This window comes from Haliaeetus albicilla, chromosome 25 (genome assembly GCF_947461875.1).
Source record: "Haliaeetus albicilla chromosome 25, bHalAlb1.1, whole genome shotgun sequence".
NCBI lineage: Eukaryota > Metazoa > Chordata > Aves > Accipitriformes > Accipitridae > Haliaeetus > Haliaeetus albicilla.
This window is the reverse complement of record NC_091507.1, coordinates 1,975,507-1,995,792: the sequence shown is the minus strand read 5'-3', so window position 1 is coordinate 1,995,792 and position 20,286 is coordinate 1,975,507. Positions and strand designations below refer to the sequence as shown.

Below are 20,286 nucleotides of genomic sequence, written 5' to 3'. Positions count from 1 at the left end.
TGTCCCTCTCCCATTAATTGCTGTAGCAGCAAAGTACACCTGTACAGCATAACGTCCATTCATTGCAAAATGTGTTGGGATTGATAGGCCAGACATAGGTCCACATAGCAAAGCTATACATTCTTCTAAGCTCAGATTCTGTCTCTAGTATCTTGAGATTCAAGGACATTTTCCTGACTATCACATATTCTAGGAATGGATGTGTTCCCAAATTGATACACTTAGTACAAAGACAACCTTGTCTGTTATGAAACAGATATAAAACTGTGCCCAACTGTTGCTCTCCAAGCACAATTCAGACCCTCTATTTTTGCAAGTACAGATTAGTTTTCAATATTGAAAGAGGGAAAATTGCGGCACTTTTCCTTGTTTCTCTAGCAAGAAGGCATTTTCTCAGCTGTTGTCTTCCAGTACCAAATAACACTGCCTCTACATTGGACACAGTGTGTGCACTTGAGACGATTCTGCTGCTACACAATAAAAAGTTTAATCATCGGGAGCAGAGATGTGGTACAAAAGGAGAGCCTTTCACATTTTTCCTTCAGTTCACAAAAGGACACGCTTCAAAAGCATCTCTCAAGCACCCACACATATTGCAGAGAGCACTCTTATTTCACAGGCATTTCTCAGAAGCTTCAGCAATTCAACTTCTAAAGAGAGTGGTAAAAGTTCATGTGACAACAAGGCTGACAAAGCCAAGGAAGTTGAGCAGGTATTTGTAAGTTCACCATCCACACTGTTTTGACAGTTTAGGGTAGGGAAGAAGAAACAAAAAAGATGCTGGTGACCAAGAGTAAAAATCTGAACTACAGTCTGATGGAGAAAAAGACAGACGAAGAACAGGGAAAAGCATTTACCAAAAGCGAAGGAAAGAAGGAAAACACAGAGGCAAAAAACCGGCATCAAAGTCCAAAGAAGCACATAGGCCTTAAACAAAACCAAAAGCTTCATGGATCTGGTACTATTCAAACAAGTTTCAAAACATGGCAAATTCCATTACTCCCTCTTCATGGAAGAGGCAGTGGCAACTGTCATCTTTCAGAGAAAAAGAAACCCGAGGTAAAAAAACCCTACAGATTTGAAACAAACATCTTCATTCACCATTTCCTTTCAATTTTTTTAAAAGGTTTTCCATCTAGCATGAAAATTTTAAGTTGAGACAACATTATTTTGGGAAAAGCTGGAGGGTATGTGTGTGCAATACAAACAGAGGCTTTAATGGAAAAAACTAGCATTAACAATTGACAGACTATTATCCTTCAGTAATGAACTGACATGATGGTACTTTCCTTTCCTTTTCTTTGTTTTTAAATAAAGGACACTGTCTCATTGCCTGTTGACTACTACAGAATGGTTCTGAATATACCTGCAATGCCTTATTCACTCAATTACAGTAGTCATTTTCTCTTATATGTAAAAAGGGAACAAAGAAAAACTGCATAAGGACAAACTACATGTTTCAAAGGCTAAATTTGAAAGTGTAATAAATATGTGCCATTAGACAATTTACAGAACTGTTAGGCTTGTGAATCTTCCTTTCTTCGTTTTTGTCCTTTTAATTCTTGCAAATATAAAAAAGCAACTTACTGTATTCTGTCCTTTACATTTAGCATGCTTGGAGAATTCAGTACACTACCTAGGTCTGACAGGTATGGTAATGCAGAAAAATAACTACATCCTTTTCAACAGCCAGAGGGAAGACTTTTAAATGCAACTAAAAACATCCCTAAGAAGCACAGTATATTAGGATCACCAGTTACATGAAGAACCAGAACAACAGACTAGCCTGACAAGAAAACCCCCTAAAAAATAGAATCACTAGATAATTATGATTGCATATGAAGAAACAACCGAAGAGGGAAGACATTAAAACTGTCAGTAAGGGATTTTAACCAAAGGCACCATATATCTAGAATACAAGATAAGTTTGTAGTGCATTAATAGGTCTGAGTTCATACAGCCTGAGCAAAACTCTGCTCACAATTACTTCGGGGCATTCCAGGAACACATAACTTCACTGCAACATGACACGAATATAAAAACTAGTAAGAATTTGACATGAATTCAAAGACCAAAAAAAGAGATTGTTTTAAAGGAGGTTGTTTGTGAACAACTGTATCACTGCTGAAGTGTTAAATCATGCAGCAAGGCTCAGAGTTTGCCAGTTTCAAAGGCTTTACTGTGCAAGTCAGCCCACCTCTGCAAATGCCCACTGTGAAGACAAAACCAAAAAAAAAAAATCACTGAAGAAGTTACAAATATGCTTGTTCTTCAAGTTTGTGGCAGTTACCGAAATATGGAATAAACCTGAAGTTTTCTTTTTTGGCTAGTCTGATATGATGGCTTGCTTATCTTTGAAACTTTTTGCAATTAGCATTAATGCTTGTATATCACCATCCAGACACAAATGCCTTTCCCACCTACATCTCAGGCCTATTTAAGTCTTCCACAGTTAAAATTTGCAAGATTTTATCCTCTGATGTCTGTGATCACGTTTATCTTCAGCAGACTCTAGATGAGGCATTAGAAGTGAAAAGTCTGACATCAGCTAGGATTCGTTTTAGTCCACCTGATTACCCTTCTACATGTTGATGCGACATGGATCATGTGTGGGAACCACCTATATCTTTCTCGGTAAATCAAGACTCTCATTATGCATGTCCAAAATAGCTGCATTAATGCTGCACAGTATTTCCTAATTTTGCAGGGCTTGAAAAACACCAGACTAATGGAAGTCATCCTTCACAAAGATAAATCAGACCTCCACCTTCTGCACTAATATTGCCTTACTTATGTGCCATCTTCCCCTTTTTATTTGTCCCCTTGCTCTTCTTTTCCCATGTGTCTCATACTTCAGTAAGTTGCCAATAAACATATATCAAACTCCTGCATAGCATTCATTTTAAAAGAAGAGCAAGCCAGGTGTCTTCTCCCAAGTGCGTAACAAGGTGCAGGGGTCAAAGGCTGTGAACTCCACCTGGAGCCCCTTATTTATGCCAGAGAAAGAAAACATGAGACCCAGCCTTACCCTTAATGTTCCCTAACAGCTGCCTTATAGTTCAACTGATCATCAAGGTCACTATTGGTATTCTGCTTTGACATACCCATTCTCATTCAGTTTAGAGAAAATTTAAAACTCGTACCTCAACATTACAAATGTCTCTTCCAGACACAGATACCTAAACTTCAGGCATTCAGCTTTATAGTGTCCAACTTTCCCTACAAATCTGATCCTAAGGTGGGGGGGAGACAGTCCAGAACACACAGTTTGGGATTAACAGGAAAAGGCATCAGAGAGGAAATACTTAAGTAACTGCAGGTTTCTTCTGTGGATGCATTATCTCCATCTTCTTGAGCATCGATACAGAACGACTATCATTCTTCAGCACAGTATGAAAGATATAACATGATAGCATCATTATGGATCGAAGCTTAATGAACCCCTAAATTTCATTTTGTTCAGAAACCGCATCCAGGAAAATTAGTAACACTACCTCCTGAAGTACAGTGGTACTGCCTTCAACATAGTCTCCATACCAGCTCATTTCCACACCATCAGGAAAACAATGATTTTCCCCTCCTCCTGCTGCTTATGTTTCTTCTTTTGAGAAACTTCAACAGAATTAAAAATTTATTCTCTTTTCCTTTTCCCCGACTGCACAAGAAAAAATCATTTCTGAACCAAGATCATACTGTATTTTTAATTACTCACAAAATTAGCATTTAGATAGCACCGTTCACCCAAGAGTTCTGTGGCACTTTTAAATTTCAATTAAATCAAGTACTTGCTTACTTTTTCATGCTTTGAGGAATTACAGATGATTATTATTACTATCCTCACTTTATCAGGGAAACTACTAAAGAAAGTGAGGCATGCAGTAGGTAAAAATCAGATTCTGCTTAAACTTGCATGAAGATCTGGAATAGTGCCACTGAAGTGATTGGAGTTACACTTACCCAGAACTAGGCTAGTACATGGCACACAGCAGAGAGCTAATTATTCCAAAAAGCTCCAAGTACCACTGTGGTGGAAGGAACAAAAGTAAAATCTGTGTTCTGAGTCACAAACCTCTTCCCAATTCACCTGCTCATCATAAAGAATCAAATCATATTTTTAGCAATCGCAGCCAGCGAGGGGTCAGGAAGAGATTAAATAGCTATACCAAGGTCATATAGGATATTTGCAACAGAGAACAACTCTGAGCCCAGATTTCCCAATTTCCAGGATACCACTTTAATCACTTGCATACCTTTAAACACTACTAACCATAAAGACAAAATAAATCCAAAGAAAATGTACTGCATTTCCAGAAGTAGCCGAGCATCTTAAAAGCATCCTGTACGTCACCAAAGGAACATTTCAACAGAGAACACCAAGCTGATTCTGCAAAAGCATGATGAGAAAGGGATGCCATGTCAGGCACCACCACCAAGCTCCTTAACTCACTTTCCTCTGCTAACTAGATCGACTGTGAATCATACTGATGGGAAGTGTGAAGTTAGGCTGAGGTGTTTCAGCTCACCAGATACCCTCTGATCAGAGAACTTAAAATAACACAATTTTTCTCTCTCCCTCCCAACCATTGCCTTTATTATGCATCTTTAGAACATCTCCCTCTTTCAGAGAAAGCAGAGAAAGCTCTATTAAACATTCATTCTGGGTATTTCCTGTTGGAGTCATGTGGGAAAAGTTATTTTCATCATGCTGCTTTTTTAAAACAGATAATAAATCTGCCTACAACATTTGTATGTGTAGTAAAGTGTCAATAAAGTACAGCATGATCTTCTATTTCTTTTAAGGATTCCAAAGAAACAAAAATGACCAATACCTCTGAGGATCAAGACCTGAGAAAAATCTTAAGTCTTTGGCTTATATTCCCTGCTTAAGGACTTGGGTCCAGATCAAGACGCAAAACAAAGAGAAACGTGTGGTATAGTACAGAATGAAGACTACCCTAGGGATGCAAGGGGAGAAGAAAAAGGTCATAAAATTTTGCTGTTTGGTTAGCCAAAGAATAACAAACAAAATGGCTGCTCCGTGTTATAAAATACGTTGAGGCTTACTCTAGGGTTCAGTGATGTAGTAAAGCACTTCCTCTGTGTTCCCCTTTCAGACATACAGCATGTTAGCAAGATTTAACCGTAAAAATTCTGGAGTTTTTCCTTTGGCACTAAAAATGAATATTGTCTTCTAGACAAATGTATTATTCTCCTCTTTACAGACATAATTTTCTCTCTCTCTCTTACCAAAAAACCTTCAAACATTTTCTGAGACTTATTTCTAATGAATGGTGCTTAAGTGCACCCATCAGTTTTGCCTACTTCATTCTGTTTGCCTTGCTCACTTGCAGTGCCTGTTTCTGTAAATTCTTACAAAACCTGTAAATGTTGAAGCCATCCATCACCCAATCTTATGTACCAGAAAACACAGAATGGACTTACGCAGTTCTTCCCGGTGCCTCTCTGTCTGTGCAAAAAACTGGCGAAGCTCCTCTGTGATCTCCATGTTACTCAAGTCATATTCTATCTCCCCTTCAGACTCAGAGTCCTCCTCCATTTTAGCGTCCCTGTCATCATCCTCCCTCCCTTGGTGTGCATCTGTGTACTGCTGAGCTCCCCTATGGTACGGAGCTCTGCCATGGGGGCTATAGCTGGAAGAATAGTTTGGAGTACATGGGAGATCATTCCCATCCCAATCTGAGTAGCGGCTACTTGGTGAGGCTGCAGAAGGATGCCACGGTAGGTGATAAAAGGATTCCATGGCTTTCCTGTAGGCTTTCTGGTGTCTACGCATCCAGCGCATGGCTAAGTCATAGTGCTTCCAGTATCTTGCATACACTTGCTGAGAATACCACGGCTCAGTGTCTTCCTGTGGCCAAAACATGGGGGAGAGGGAAAGAACACAAAGTAAAAAAAAAAAAAAAAAAGGAAAAAAAAAGAAAGAGAGAAAACAAATGGTAATGGAGGGGAGAAACACTGTAAATGCAAGCACAAAGCCTGCCTTTTAATCATTAGTCATCCTTTTCCTATGATAAACCATATAGATCTGAAAGAGGACAAGTATTAACACAGTGCAAGTACAATACACTTCATTACTCTTACAAGAGATTGTTTTTGCATCCACACAACTACCAGTGAAGAATTAGCAACAGAGAAGTTTTAGTGTCCAGAAGGTATTTTCCAAGTGTTCATGCAGTTCTTTTCAGTTCCTTCTAGGGGCTATGCTGTGTGGATATATTCCACAACTCCTTAGCTGCTCATGTGAGCTCTAAGAACTGAATCATTCCAAGGTGTATGTATTACAACCTACACCTGATTTCCAAATCCGCAGACAGAAAACACAAGAGATTAAAATTCCTCCATATTAAACAAAGGCATTCATTTTATCCAGTAACATATTTCCTCCATCTGCCTGCCAAAATAAGTTTCTCAGAAAAGGTCAAATGGCAATTCAGCCAAGTTCATATATCCATCATGGCCTCGATCAAAAACAAGATTGTATTTAGCCAAGTGCAAGCTGCCAGTAAATCTCCCTTTTGTACTCATCAGCAACCAACATATGAAAAGGGGTAATAAAGTACCACTGATAAAGTACACGGAAAAATAGTTCTATAGAACGAAACATACTGTAACACACCTTCTCCTATCTTTTAGCTAATCTGTTTTCCTAAAAAAACAGTTTAATGCTGTTCAGATTTCACCAGCAACTACAAAGCTCCACAGTTCCCCTAGCCTTAAGCCCCCTTCCTGCAGGCCATTTCATCTCCCTCATCCCACTCTCAAAAAGAGGGGATAATAGAGGATCTTAAAAGAAGGCCATAAAGTAAACCAGAGTCTAGAACAAGTAAAATAAATAGCAAATGTTTTTTTCTTTCCTCCACATCTTAATTTCCATAGAAAATCTTTTATCTGGGCCAAAACAGAATGCTTGTACTTTAAATTGGAAGAATTTTAATTAAGCCACCTTTTGGCAAACACTCAAAGCTACGGCAAGATTAGCTGAGGTTTTCAGAGATGAATGTGACATTTACGGTCCTTTATTAGGTGGTTGGTTTTTTTTTTTAAAAAAGGGCATACAAGACAAAAATCTTTCTTTAAGCATGTTTTCTTGATCTGCACTGGCACCATTCCGTAGCCTTAAAAGAATGATTTTCTGGGGGGAAAAAAAAATCCCAAAACAAAACAGAGAAAACAAACCTAAGAAAAACTTTCCATTTAATGCTAACAATATCAAGAGAGGTTAACTGCATTTACTTACATTTGTTTTCACTTTCTGATTCTCAGGCAATAATGCAAATGCTAGACAGTTTGGAATCATACTTTTAACTCTCATGTTTCCCTTCCTTCTGCAAAATTGAGCCCATTATCCCATAAGAGATCTATAAATGCTATCACTTTTTAAGGTCATTGGTAAGTGCTCTCAGAAACGAAATACCTCCAGCTAATAGAGTCCATAAAGAAAACCCACCACAATAAATCTGCATTCCTTAAGACATTCCTGATCAAAAATTGCACCCTATTTATGAAGGGCTGTGGGGGTCAGCTATGTGATTTAGAAGTCCAGATAAATTATCTTTCCTCAAAACGTAACAATTCATGGAGGTGAAACTTCACTCTGATTCTCCTCTTGGTGTAACATTGTGCTGCTACAAGACCATGCATTTCAAAATATTTATTCCTAAAATGAGTGGGTGCAAGAAAAGCATCTGCCTTCCATATGGTATTTCTTCATCCTTTATCATCTAACCACCTAAAAGCTAGGATGAACAATGTTTTATTTACTGTTCTTTCTTTGCTTAAGAATGTCACACTGACTCCTCATCCTTCAGCAGTCAGATAAGAATGTCCTCTTGTCAAGTCTGATACATTCACAGGTTACTTTTAGAACATTTTGTCTATTTTTTCCACTACTTAAAAATCCAGTTTTGAAACATCATGAAGCTTGACAAAAGCAGGTATCTCCTACATTCTATGTATTTCCAAAGTAGACAACGTATTCTTTTAAAGCTCAAAAATTATCTCCAGTTCTTCTAAAATGTTTCTAAAAAGGGCCTTCATGACTTTACTGAAAGCTCTGGAATCCAGCTGGCCGATTTGTCTAGCTGACTAGCTCCAGTTGTTAATTTAGGGGAAAGGAAGACAAAAAGCCAGTTCATGTAGACAGAACTGTGATGCTGGTGCCTGTCCAACTACTTTTTGTGGCTTTTTTGTTGAAAATGACCCTTGAAAATCCATTTTACATTTGAATTTTAAAACTACATCTGTTAAAAAAGAAATACAGAAATGTTTTACATTGGGGTGGAAAAGGGAAAGGAACACTTTAAAGTTTAACTGAGTTCTATGTCTGTGCTTTTTCAGCTGTGGAATAAATGGAAATGAGATTTCCTCAAGGAAACAAAAGCTATAAATCTAAGGCAAATGATCACAGTCCTCTGTTATTTTCCTGTTATGTCTCTGGAGTCTTCCCAGGAGTAGACAAATCATTCACTGTTGTAACATGAATTCTATTTTCAAAGCAATTTAGCTACTTTCACATCTAATTTTTACATGTCTGCACTGACAGTTCAATAAAAGTGTTTATACGCATTTTGTATATAAAATGTGACTAAGTTATCACATAGAAACCCATGAAGACCGCTTACCATCTCTTGTGGAGTTTGTTCTGGTGATCAAGGTGAACTAGAAAAGAAAACAATAGTTTTTAATACATAAAAATATATGTATTAAGACGGTCACAAGCACTGAATATATTTTTGTTCAACTTGAGTACTATTGCCTACAGCTATCAAATATCCCTCCTCTGTTGTGGCTAGCTGAAGTCTCTTATATATAGTTTTTGTTTGGCATCAGTAAAAATCCCATTCCTTAAAATTCTACACTACAATAAGAAGGTTAAAAGGGAGCCTTCTACACCATGCAGCCTAAAACGCTGGGAGTGAACAGTTTTTTCTCCCCATTACCCTTTTCTATTTTCTCTCACCCTTCTACAACCTTTACTTTCCAAATTAATGCCAAACAAAAATCATAAACTTAAATGAAACACACTGTTCTCACTGTTTAGTGGTGTCTGCACAGAGACATCTACAAAAGGAGCAATTACCATAAAATGATTAAACCCATCTTGCCTCCATTCAAGTAGTAGGGTTTCTGTTTAAACCTATGGTGCAGGTACCTACCAGGCAGGATTTATAATTACCATCATTTTCAGTGTGATTTACCAGCATGAATCACTGAGAAATATTCTGAATCCCCTCCCTACTTGACAATTATTTTATTACATTAAGACATTAGCTGCTTCATCCACATACTTCTCCTGACACTCACCCTCAACTTGAACTTTGTTAGGCAAGTGCCAGTGAAAGGTAACAGAAACTTAGCACACTAAACTACCACTGCTACCCCTAAGACATGGTCAAATGCTATTCCCAGCAACACTAGAATACAGCTAAGACAGCACTTACAACTGTTTCAGATTTATACCAGCATAAAACTAGGATTTTTCAAAATGCATATGAATACAGTATATATACCAGTTGTGTTCTCCCTCATATTTAACAATGCTGATTAAACAGCAACCTTTTGCCTAAGCCAAGCCATACTGTGTGAAAAGAGAAAGGGGATGGGCCACATTCAAAGAAAGTGCTAATCATGCAGCTACCACAAAGGCAAATTAGCGTCCTTTGCAAAGCCTACGCAAAGCTCAAACTCATAAACCCTTGGTCATACCAACGTACCTACAAGAAGTCCTACATAGAGGAGCAGTCCCATTGCAATCAATGGGATGACTCATGCAAGCAAAGGATTGCAGGATCAGGCATCAGGCAACCAAAGTGTGTGAGCTCATTGTATTCTCTCCTGCCTGCTTGGAGGAAGAAGAAAACCTAGCGCTGAGGTCACTGTAAAACACTGCGGTGACTTGTAACACTTGAAACCCACACATACATAAAAGACTCCTGGGCTATCCCTCTTTGTTCATTTCAAACGTCTCATTTCCCATGCTAGCCCTCTTCAAAACTTTTATCTCCATTCCCATGACATATACATATACGTTTTGTCCCTTTCCCATATACATCTGGATACTGTCAGGGTTGCCATAACGTCTTGTTCTCATACTTAAAAACCTAAGTCCATCATAGCCAATTCTTCCATTTTCTACTTCAGGAAAAGTATGTGTATTTCATTTTCATGTTGACTCTAATTCCTACATGATGAAAGATTCTTTGAACTAGCTTCAGCTTAAACAGAAATCAGGTTCAGAGCGTAATGTAAATACACTTTTTAAAGCAGTAAGTGGTGAAGTCTGATACTTTATTATTAATATGCAACATGTACATATGCTCTCTGAAGGGAAAGGAGGGGAAAAACCCTGGCAAAACTATCCAGCTATATTAGTTTACCAAATATGAAAAAACTGTTTTGCCAAACACAGAAACTTTAATTATTTTCATAAATTATTCATGAAACATTAGATTACAAATATAAAGCAAAGCGTAACAATGCTGCAAGCCAGGGCACTAAATTACCAATGAGTTTGTTTTATTTTCAGCTGAATTTGTCTTCCAAAAAAGCCTACAAAAAATTGAAACATGACAAGAAGAAAATAAATGTGATAGCTCTACTTCTATAATTTATACTTTTAAAAACAAAATATGGAAGCAACTGAACATCTGAAACTCACCAGCAAATGCAGAATTTAAAATGAGGAAGAGGTTTGTTTGCCTATGCTGACCATTAATGATGGAAAAGTTATTTTTTGATAAATGTTATTACACCCTTTTCTCAGTTTTAAAATATTTCTTCACTGATGATTAAATATGGACGTACTCCCTTTCATCAAAACATGCCTGTCTCCTTACCAACTCGAGGCAAGTAAGCATTAGTAAAAATAAATAAATCTGATCAAAGCAATGACAGCATTTAATTCCACTGGAGTGCAAAGAAGTTGAGACAATGTCTGTCATACTGTGAGACACAACCACGAAATACTGTTTTTTGTAACTTTGTAATGTAATTCACACCCTGGGAGCTAAGCCCCTCTAGTGGCGTGCTGGATATAGTGCTGCCGTATGGGAGGCGACAGGTACAGCTCAGAAAGACCAATGGGGGATTAAGCAGGGTTTGACTTTATTCAGAAGACTGATGAGCACAAGATTAATTAACTTGTTGCATGGTATTAAGGTAAAAAAATAAGATGTTATTAAATGAAGATGAAAATTCAATAAATTCAGCAGATTTAAAAACAAATAAAAATATATAAAGCCTTCCTGAAAAAAGCAAGCTATGTTTAAGTCAGAAATGCCCAAAACAACAGACAGCTGACCACATCCTTCACCCACGCTGCTTTTGTCCCTGCTCCTTTAGTCTGTGAGAACTGCCTCCTTCAGTCAGGCCAGAGATGTTCCTAACTCAGTATCTGGTTTCTGGCAATAGGTAGGAAGAGATGCTCAGTAAAATATAACACTAGAGTACGCATACAGGATTTACTTCCAGGTACATTTCTCCTGATTTCAGCAAGTGGCAGTTCAGATACTTTGTTTAGCTCCTTTGTTTAGCTCCAAACTGGTTTTGGCATTTAAAACCAGAATGTGCCATTTCTCTGAACCCATGAATACCAAGTGTTTTCATGACATCCCATGTCAGTAAGTTTCACAGTTTAAGGTGTTAAACATCAATTTTGAACTCACACTACTACATACTCCAAAAATATTTGAAGAGTTCGGTAAGAAAAGCATACCATGTAACATCAATAGTGTGCATCTTCCTACAAACACCTATTTTATTTTATACTTCTAATGCTCACTCTTGCTGCAGAATTACCACCAGAAGAGGGAAATGTCTGAAAAGTGTTTTGACACTCTGTGCTTCAGATTAATACTGTGCACTGCTGGTGTCTGACGTTAACTTTAATACCGAAGCGCCCTAGTTCCAGTCACACAGAAATATAAGCCTGTGATTGCTGAAGCAGTTGGCAGTACAAGTTATATCCCTCAAAAAGAAGAAAGGGTAAAAATTCCCAACACTATACACTGCATTCTTGTTTGTGAATGGCTGCAAATACAAGACCTGTCCGGCACTTAGGATACAGTTATGGCTGCTCATCATCCCAACAGGAGAGTCAGTTGAGCTATGAAGACCTACCTACCACTATGATGTCTTCACACCAATGCCCTTACACGAATAGTAGTAATTCCTGCAAACGGAAGGGAAACAAATTACATGTAAGACAAAACTATGTTCACTGCAGAGACAATCCACATTTAACTAGTGGTTATGCAAAAAAAGCATGCAGATCAAACTTTAGAATATGTGTTACGGCTCTCTTGACCTGAGCAGAGCCTGAGACAGTGTAGCCCTCTGCTGCTCCCAAAACCAGGGTCTTTCTTCTCTGAGATTCAGGACACAAACCCAAAAGCTATTTGGGCCAAAAATCAGAGGTCAACAGTGAAGTGCTAAAAGTTGTACAATTATTATTAGCTCCAGTTAGCTTATGGTTCATATGTGGCTTGTCAGCTTAGTCATAAACGAGGAAACTTCTACGCTATTTATTTTGAAGGCAAAATTCACTTCCTAGTCTCACAGATGTGGTGCCCAGACTCTGGCCAGTGACTTTAAGGATCACAAAACCGATGAGCAGCTCTCGCCTCTGCCGAACAGGACAAGCAATTAAATCTAAGGGCTGGCAGGAAGAGAAGCCCTTCTGCCCAAGCTCACCCCGGCCCCCAACCCCCAGAACAAGGAGGACCCCCTCTCCGCCTGAGCTCCCGCACCCCCGCCTCAAGCCGGAGGCCGACATTTTGCAGAGCAAAAGAAAAGGTAAAGCCCGGAGCCCGTGCGGCCGATTTGCGTGCCACGAACACCACCTTTCCGCCCCTGCCAGGCGCCCGGGCTCCACAAAGCAAAACTCCCTCCCGAGCTGTTCGCTTTCCCGCTCACGCTACCGCTCGCCCCGGCTGTCCCCCTCCTCCCTCCCTCCCTCCTTCCTTCCCTCCCTCAGCCGTCCGGCCGCGGCCCAGCGAGGCGGGAGGCCTGGACCGCAGCCTGCGCAGGCGGATCCCCGCACCCACCCGGACAGCCTGTGGCTCCAGTGGGCGAGGGGAGCTGAGGGGAGCCGAGGGGAACCGAGGGGAGCTGAGGGGAGCCGAGGGGAAGCTGAGGGGAGCCGAGGGGAGCCACCTCCGGTGCCGTCTCCCTCCCTCCTTTCCGGCCAAGATGAGCGGAGCGCGGCAAGCGGCGCTTCCTCCCGCCGCTTCCGCCCGGCCCCTCCTCAGTCCCGCGGCGCCATCTTGTGGGGCTGAGGGGAGACGCCGGCGGGGACCAGGCTCCCCGGGGGCGGTCGGGAGTTCCCGACACCGCAACCGTGTTTTTCGGGTAGGGGGCTGCCCCACGTAGCCCCCTGCCCCTCTCAGAGAGAGTGGTGCGAACTCCTACTGTCCCGTTTGTTCCCTCGGTACCTCCTCCAGTCCCAGAGCATGTACACTTCTTAACAAGGTGAATTGTTACTCGGAGCCTGGGCATGCTGCGATGGGTGGCAGTGTGATACTTTATCCTCCGATTATTATTTTTTTTTTCCCCAATTAATTTCTAAATTTTCTGTTCAGGTTCGGCACCGCTACTGAACTAGTATTTTCAAGGGACTGTGTGTGAGCAGCCCGTTGGGGCCTGTTACGGCCTGTGGAGCAGGGAGTGCTTTTTCCCTTATGTAGCATTTTACCCTATCTATGTTAAATTTGCCTGCTGTTACCTGGTGCTGTAATGTTCCGTGTTTCTTCATGGTCGCATGAAGAGCACAGTAACCTCACCAGACGGTGCCACCGCATCATTCGTGCCCTTCTCCGGACAGCTCGTGGATGGCTCCCACCACCCATCCTGGCAGGGAGGGCTCCCCTGGGGCTCCTCTCTCACCACCAGAGCTAATGGTTATTTCTCTCTATTTTCCTCATTTTTAACTAATACTTCCAGTACAAGAAACTCACATTTTGTTCCCATTTTTCAGCTCTCCTGGTGTGCTTACTGCCCTAGCTGCTTGCCTGCCGAAAATCCCAGCAGACCACCATAACCAGACAATTTCCCTTTGTTACCTGCTTGAATTTAAAAACTCCATTGTGAAACATTTAACTTAAAAAAACACACATACTGAGTCTCCTTCATAGAGCAAATTTCTACATTTATCTCCCATATATCTAATCAAGTTATTCTTTGAAATAATTTTTACTAATTTGCCTGGTATGGGCATCAGATTTAATAGTTCATAAGATCTTCAGATGTTTTTATCAACCTGTTTTACTAATGTCAAGTTAGATACCTTGTGCTCTTGTACTAAGAACTTTAACTGATGCAACTGTTGATACTTGAGTTCAAGATAATTCACAATTAATTCAGTTTTGTGGTACTTTCAGAACTCTTGGGGAAATACTCTCTGGCCCTGCAGATCTGCTGTTGCTAAATTTCTCTGTTTTGTCACCTGCTCTACGAACGCTTAAGGTGAGAGAGATCCTCTAATGCACCTCTCAAGATGCTAGCATAGGAACTTCTCCAAGTTTCTGTTGAATACAGATGCAAAAAAAACCCCAAACCCCAACAAACCAACTTACTAGCCAAACCTTCTGAATGTTCAAATCAGAACAGGCAGCAGTAAGGCCCAGTAAGTCAAGATGTGAATCGATCCCTTTTTTATTGCTGTTGTATCCTTTACCCAGTATACTGTTCCTTCCCAAGATCATTCTGATTATGTTTATGGCTCCTGCAACAGCAACAATGAACCAGTTCACATACCTATCACTTTGAATTCTCTAATCAATCATACTTGTAGTGGATAGATCTAAAACTATTTGTATACATGTACTGAATTTGATCACCTTCCTACCGAGCTGCATGGCAATGCAGTTGCTCGTCATCATGTTGAGATGTACATTTTTTTCATGAACAGCATTTGGATAATACCATTATATCTAGTCTCTTCAGATAATTAAATTATAGACAAAATTGGACATTGCTTTATTTGCTATCATGGGTATAAAATCTCAGATTTTAATAAGTATACACTTTGCTGCAGTGGTTTACTGCTTTAGCACAAATATGGTAGGAGTGCTAAAGGAGGTAGTCTGGCAATGATGGCCTTGCAGTAAAACACTGGAGTTTAATTGTAAGAAGTAAATACACTGAATGTTCTCAGCATGTTAAGATCAGTAAATCACGCCTCTTAAAAAGCTGGTGGCTTCTCCATCATCTTTGCATTCCTTTCCCCCAGCTAGTGTGTCACTGTAAGGTTTCCTATGGGAGTTAGCCTGTCAGAGACTGAAGGAATTAATGGCTCAAACGTCGTGGTGGGGCAAGTTCTGCGTAATGGCGGGCTCTGGAGAACAACGAACTCTGCCTAGCAACGAGCCGAAGAAGTCGGTTGGCAGCAGGGCGCGGAGGGCGGGCCGGAGGGCGGGCGGTTCTGCGTTCTGATAGGCTGAGCGGGGCAGCTCACCATATATGGCCAAAGGCCGAAGAAGGGTCGTACTTGCAGGGAGGGAGAAGTTCCTCCCCGAACGACCCCCCAGCCCTGGTGCTTCCCGAAGGTTCTGGAAGCACAAACTGCACATGTCCCCTAACTAGCCTAACGAGTTTGAGTGCCCACCTGAAGGAGGGGCAAGGAGATGATAAAAGGACACAACCTGGAGCCCCACGTGTGTGTGCCCGCTGGAGTTGGACTTCTGGGCTGGCTGGACCAATGCTGGACCCAGGACCGGTGAAGTCTTTCTTTTCTCTCTCTCTTATTTTTTTTTTGTAATCCCTACACCTCATCCATTTAGGCGTAAACTGTTGACCAAGTCTGGGACTAGGAGTGGATCTGGCCACGCCTTGACCCCTTTCTGAGAGGGAGTCTAGAAAGCAAGGGGGTCCGCTCTGAACCTCGGGACTGAACAGGAGGGCTCTCCTTATTGTCTTCCCTGGACTGATCCCCAAATAAGCAAGGCCTGTAGTATATATTTGGTGATGTATGGGTTACCACATTACACAGTTTACTGATGTAGTTTCATGCCAGTTTCTGTTGTGAGTATGCTATTTCTTGTTGTGAGCGAATAAAAGCTGAGGTTTTTGAGTTAAAGGATCCCTGCTGTTGTTTCACCTTAATCCTGACCTGGGAATCAGCAAACCTGAGTCGTACTGAGAAATTGGGATGTGACATAGCCACCTGTGTACAGCTGAGAAGTCTGGATACTACAGTGGACTTAAACTGTGGTCCTGTTCAGCCCCTGCATCACAAATGTTTTGTGATTTCCCTGTGTGTGGCCAAAAAATTTGTAGACGCCCTGTCTGTCTCCAAAGCAGGTGTATTATGCAATTGCCAGCCTGCTTTTTCTCATGAGGACCTAATGCACTCAAAGACTCTTTCAGCTTTTCTTGCTCCCTTCTGATCTGTGTATTTTTATAGATAGATCTGTGTTGCTTTATGCTCACACATTGGTGCCTGCTTTTACGCATGGCAAACTGATGGCTGAGAAGTTGTGGACAGCCCAATATCTAGGTTAGTTTGGAGAGTCAGTAGGTTAAAGAAAGGTGTTAGGCAAATCATACAAGGAGTATCTATTAGTCATCAGGATACAGTTTCTGCCTTAGGAAGTCCCTAAGCACTAAGAAAGAAAGAGCTGCTGTATGTTTGCCCTCTTCATTCCTGAGGACTCTGACACTGGCCACTCTCAGACAATGTAGTGGACTGGCTAGACCTTCAGTTGGACTCAGTGAGGTGATTCGTATGTTATGTATATATTAAAAAGAAGGCATGCATTACTGTTGAACTGCTGTACTTTGTATGGGAGAAAGGCAGCAAGGCAAACTGCACAAAGGTATGACGTGTTGGTTCTATTAAGATTATTAATCTCAAGCAAAGACTTCAAGGAACGCATTACTGATGCTGCTGTGTAGATTTTGAAAATGTGATTGTGCTGTTCTTAGTTTTGTAATATTTCAGTTTAAAAGATGACTTTTGGGTAGTGTTACTTATTATGAAATGTATGTTCTCTTCGATCACTGCTTCCTATTTATTCCTGCCTTATGCATATTTGTGATTGCAGTTACTGTCTCTGTGGAAGCACATAAAAAGTTATCTATCTTACAGGATATACACAAATACCACATTAAATGAACCTCTGATTATATGCATTTTGTAAGCAGTGAGATCAGTACTTTCTGCCTGCTGAAGGCTGATTTGTTTCTTCATGTTTCACCTGATCACTTTTATTGTATCACTTGTGAAACGAAAGATTCAGAAAATACGTGCTGCCAAAGAGCTGTGTTTTCCTTGGAAGCCTGTGTAGTTCTTCCATGTATTTTAAGTCTACCTTTTATCAGAGGAGAAGGAGCAGCTTGGCAGAAAGGTTTGCTTTTAAAGGCAATTCCCTTACATGGTCCCTCACAACCCAACAGTAGAGAAGGTCTCCTGTTAATTCTTGATTTGTAAATCCTTTTATTCTACACCCATGAAACATGACAAATGTGAACTGGGTTTAGAATGCAAGTGAGTACCCCTGCAGTTTTTTTCCCAGAGCTAATGCTGGTGAGGAAGGAGTGGATCCTGTTGATTCCAACGTGAGATCTTCCCTCCCAGGTTTTGGGCCAGAAGCATCCACAGGGGAGGCTTGGTTTTATTGATCAGTTTTATCAGTGGTGTCCCATAATGCAGTGTGTCCCTCTTGAACTACTTTCTCCCATGGCTGTGTTCCTTGCAGCTTTCAGTGTTGCTCCAATGGTTGAACATTAATCTCGAACCAGGCTGAAAATAAGGATGTTTCTTAGCAAGAGAATGAAATGTTAGAGTGGAACAGTTATTAGAGTAGGAAAATTTCCTCCTCAGAAACAGCATTTGCAGTTGTCAAGTCTAGACATCTTAGCATGTTAGCTACTCAGATTCATTAATTAGCCAATTAATTTAATTAACTTGTGCTTTAAGAAGCAAGGAGCGTAATGATTGCAAGTTTGTAAAAAAAAAAAAAAAAAGAAAGTTTAAATCTGCAACTGTCCTGGTTTCAGCTGGGACAGAGTTAATTTTCTTCCTAGTAGCTGGTATAGTGTTATGTTTTGGATTCAGCATGAGAAGAATGTTGTTAACAAACTGATATTTTCAGCTGTTGCCATGTAGCGTTCAGACTAAGTCAAGGATCTTTCAGCTTCTCCTACCCAGCCAGCAAGAAGGCTGGAGGGGTGCAAGAAGTTGGGATCGGAGACAGCCAGGACAGCTGACCCAAACTGGCCGAAGAGGTGTTCCATACCATGTGACATCATGCCCAGTATATAAACTGGGGGGAGTTGGCCAGGGTGGGGGGTGGATTGCTGCTCAGGAGCTAACTGGGCATTGGTGAGTGAGTGGTGAGCAACTGCTGTGCATCACTTGTTTTGTATATTCCAAACCTTTTATTGTTATTATTGTATTTTATTATTATTTATTATTATTATGTTCTTCTGTCCTTTTAAATTGTCTTTATCTCAACCCATGAGTTTTACTTGTTTCAATTCTCTCCCCCATCCCACTGGGTGGGGCAGGAGTGAGCAAACGGCTACCTGGTGCTTAGCTGCCAGCTGGGGTTAAACCATGACAGTGACACACTTTACTGTTTATATAAGGTGAAAAGAGCATTCTGGGCATCAGACCTGAAAGGGTGGTAGTTCCCAGCACAGAGAGGCGATGACAGAAAGTTGGAACTTAGTTAGTAACCTCTTTTTCTTGTACCACTGTTCAAGAAGTATACATCTGCACACCCAAATGTGTGGTTCTGTTAAACTTGTGCAAATTTGCATATAGACCGTTATTTTGCAAAGATTGTATTATTGTAGTGTTGCTGTACCGAGTTAAGCATAATCCAAAATAAGTCACCTTTAGAACTGTAGGCTAATTATTGACTAGCCAAAGTGTTGAAATTATTGACTCTACTTGTCCTTTGTTAAGACAAAATCATGTTTAACATTACATTATTTGTAGCAGATTTTCAACCATGATGCAAATTCTATTTTTGGATTAAAACAAATCCTCCTTAGGTCTAGATCTTGTATAATCTGAATCTAGAATTCATAAAATCTACAGGAAAAGATTGATGCCCCATTCTGGACTGTGTGTGTGTTCGTGTGGAGGAAACTACATGTGAGATTTCTCTTTCTTAACTCTAGCTTTTGGAGAAGGGAAAGGGACAGGCTGCTCGAGGCAAAGAGGGGGGGAAAGGTAGAAACATCTTAAAGATAATTTTACTGCCAAAGAGAATGTGAACTGGAGCTGGACTTCTGGACCAAATGTCATCACTCTTATCCAAAATTAAATGTAGTTAATACCTTTCTTCGGTAGTACCTGTAGCTTCATTGTGCGTTCATACAAGTTAATGAATTAAAAATCAGCAGCACCTCTGAAGAGTTTCCCTGCTGGATAAGGGGGTAGTACTCCTTTTGCTGTCTTTCTGTGATTGCTTACAGTGTGACAGTGATCCCTACACCTGAGCTAGTAACTCTTCAGATCCCATTATAGCCATGGGCAAAGCACAGTAATGCTTTTTGGGTGCTGTTCATCTGTTTTATGTTGGTTATGTACTTTGGGGTGAAATGAATCACACCTCTGAAGTGCTTGTTTCTTCCACTGATTTTCAAGGAAGCCTGAGGCAATTCTCACGAGGTGCTCTTATTGCAGGTGTGCATGTTTAGCCAGATAAAGCCCACCGAGAAAAACAATAAAAGGGCAAAAAGTTGATAAAGGAAGATGTGGCAACACCGATTATAAAAGATAAAAGCCCACCTAAGCCAATAGATGGCAGCATTGTAAATGGTAATACAGGACCCTATGCCTGAGACAGTGGTGCTGGCAAGTCTGAACTGGTTGCTCTGGAGGAGTAAAAGATCTGCCAAATAGCCCTGACTCGTGTACCTCTGGCTTGCTAAAATATGCTGTCTTCTCTTAGATTTCAGATGGCACAAAGTCTCCCTTTTTCATGAAGGCTAAGAAAAGAATCTTGTGCTGTCCAGATTTCCAGAGTCCAAAAAGCAAAAAAGGACTGAGCACTACCTAATTCTTAAATATCTAGTTCTCAGTGCTTAACACTGGAACATTTGGCATAGCAGCTTACAATGATTTAGATCAGAATTTTATGTGGTAATTTCATGCAGTATATACACACAATAAAACATAATGATACATTTTCATCTTGTCTTTGAGTTTTATTCTGTTGGTCTTTAGTAATTGGATTTATTTTATGTATCTTTGTTAATTTTGGCATTATTATATAGCAACAGCACTTAAAGTTTTTAATTAGGAAATACAGATGA

General features: G+C 40.5%; 1 protein-coding gene across 4 annotated transcripts in view; it reads right to left on the bottom strand.

Moving 5' to 3' along the window:
• GEMIN8 (gem nuclear organelle associated protein 8) overlaps positions 1-13,262 on the bottom strand; it is a 36,612-nt gene extending 23,350 nt beyond the window's left edge. Inside the window, exons 1-4 of one of the 4 annotated variants that reach the window (XM_069770361.1) lie at positions 13,065-13,262; positions 12,139-12,190; positions 8,643-8,679; positions 5,443-5,869 (exon numbers count right to left, since the gene is read on the bottom strand). In XM_069770361.1, the coding sequence (XP_069626462.1) occupies positions 5,443-5,869; positions 8,643-8,645 (430 nt within the window). In that variant the 5' untranslated portion in view covers positions 8,646-8,679; positions 12,139-12,190; positions 13,065-13,262. Of the gene's footprint in view, positions 1-5,442; positions 5,870-8,642; positions 8,680-9,734; positions 9,929-12,138; positions 12,191-12,860; positions 12,934-13,064 lie in introns of those variants that run through there. The other 3 variants (XM_069770359.1, XM_069770358.1, XM_069770360.1) reach the window with 3 other exon arrangements.
• Positions 13,263-20,286: the final 7,024 nt, after the last annotated feature.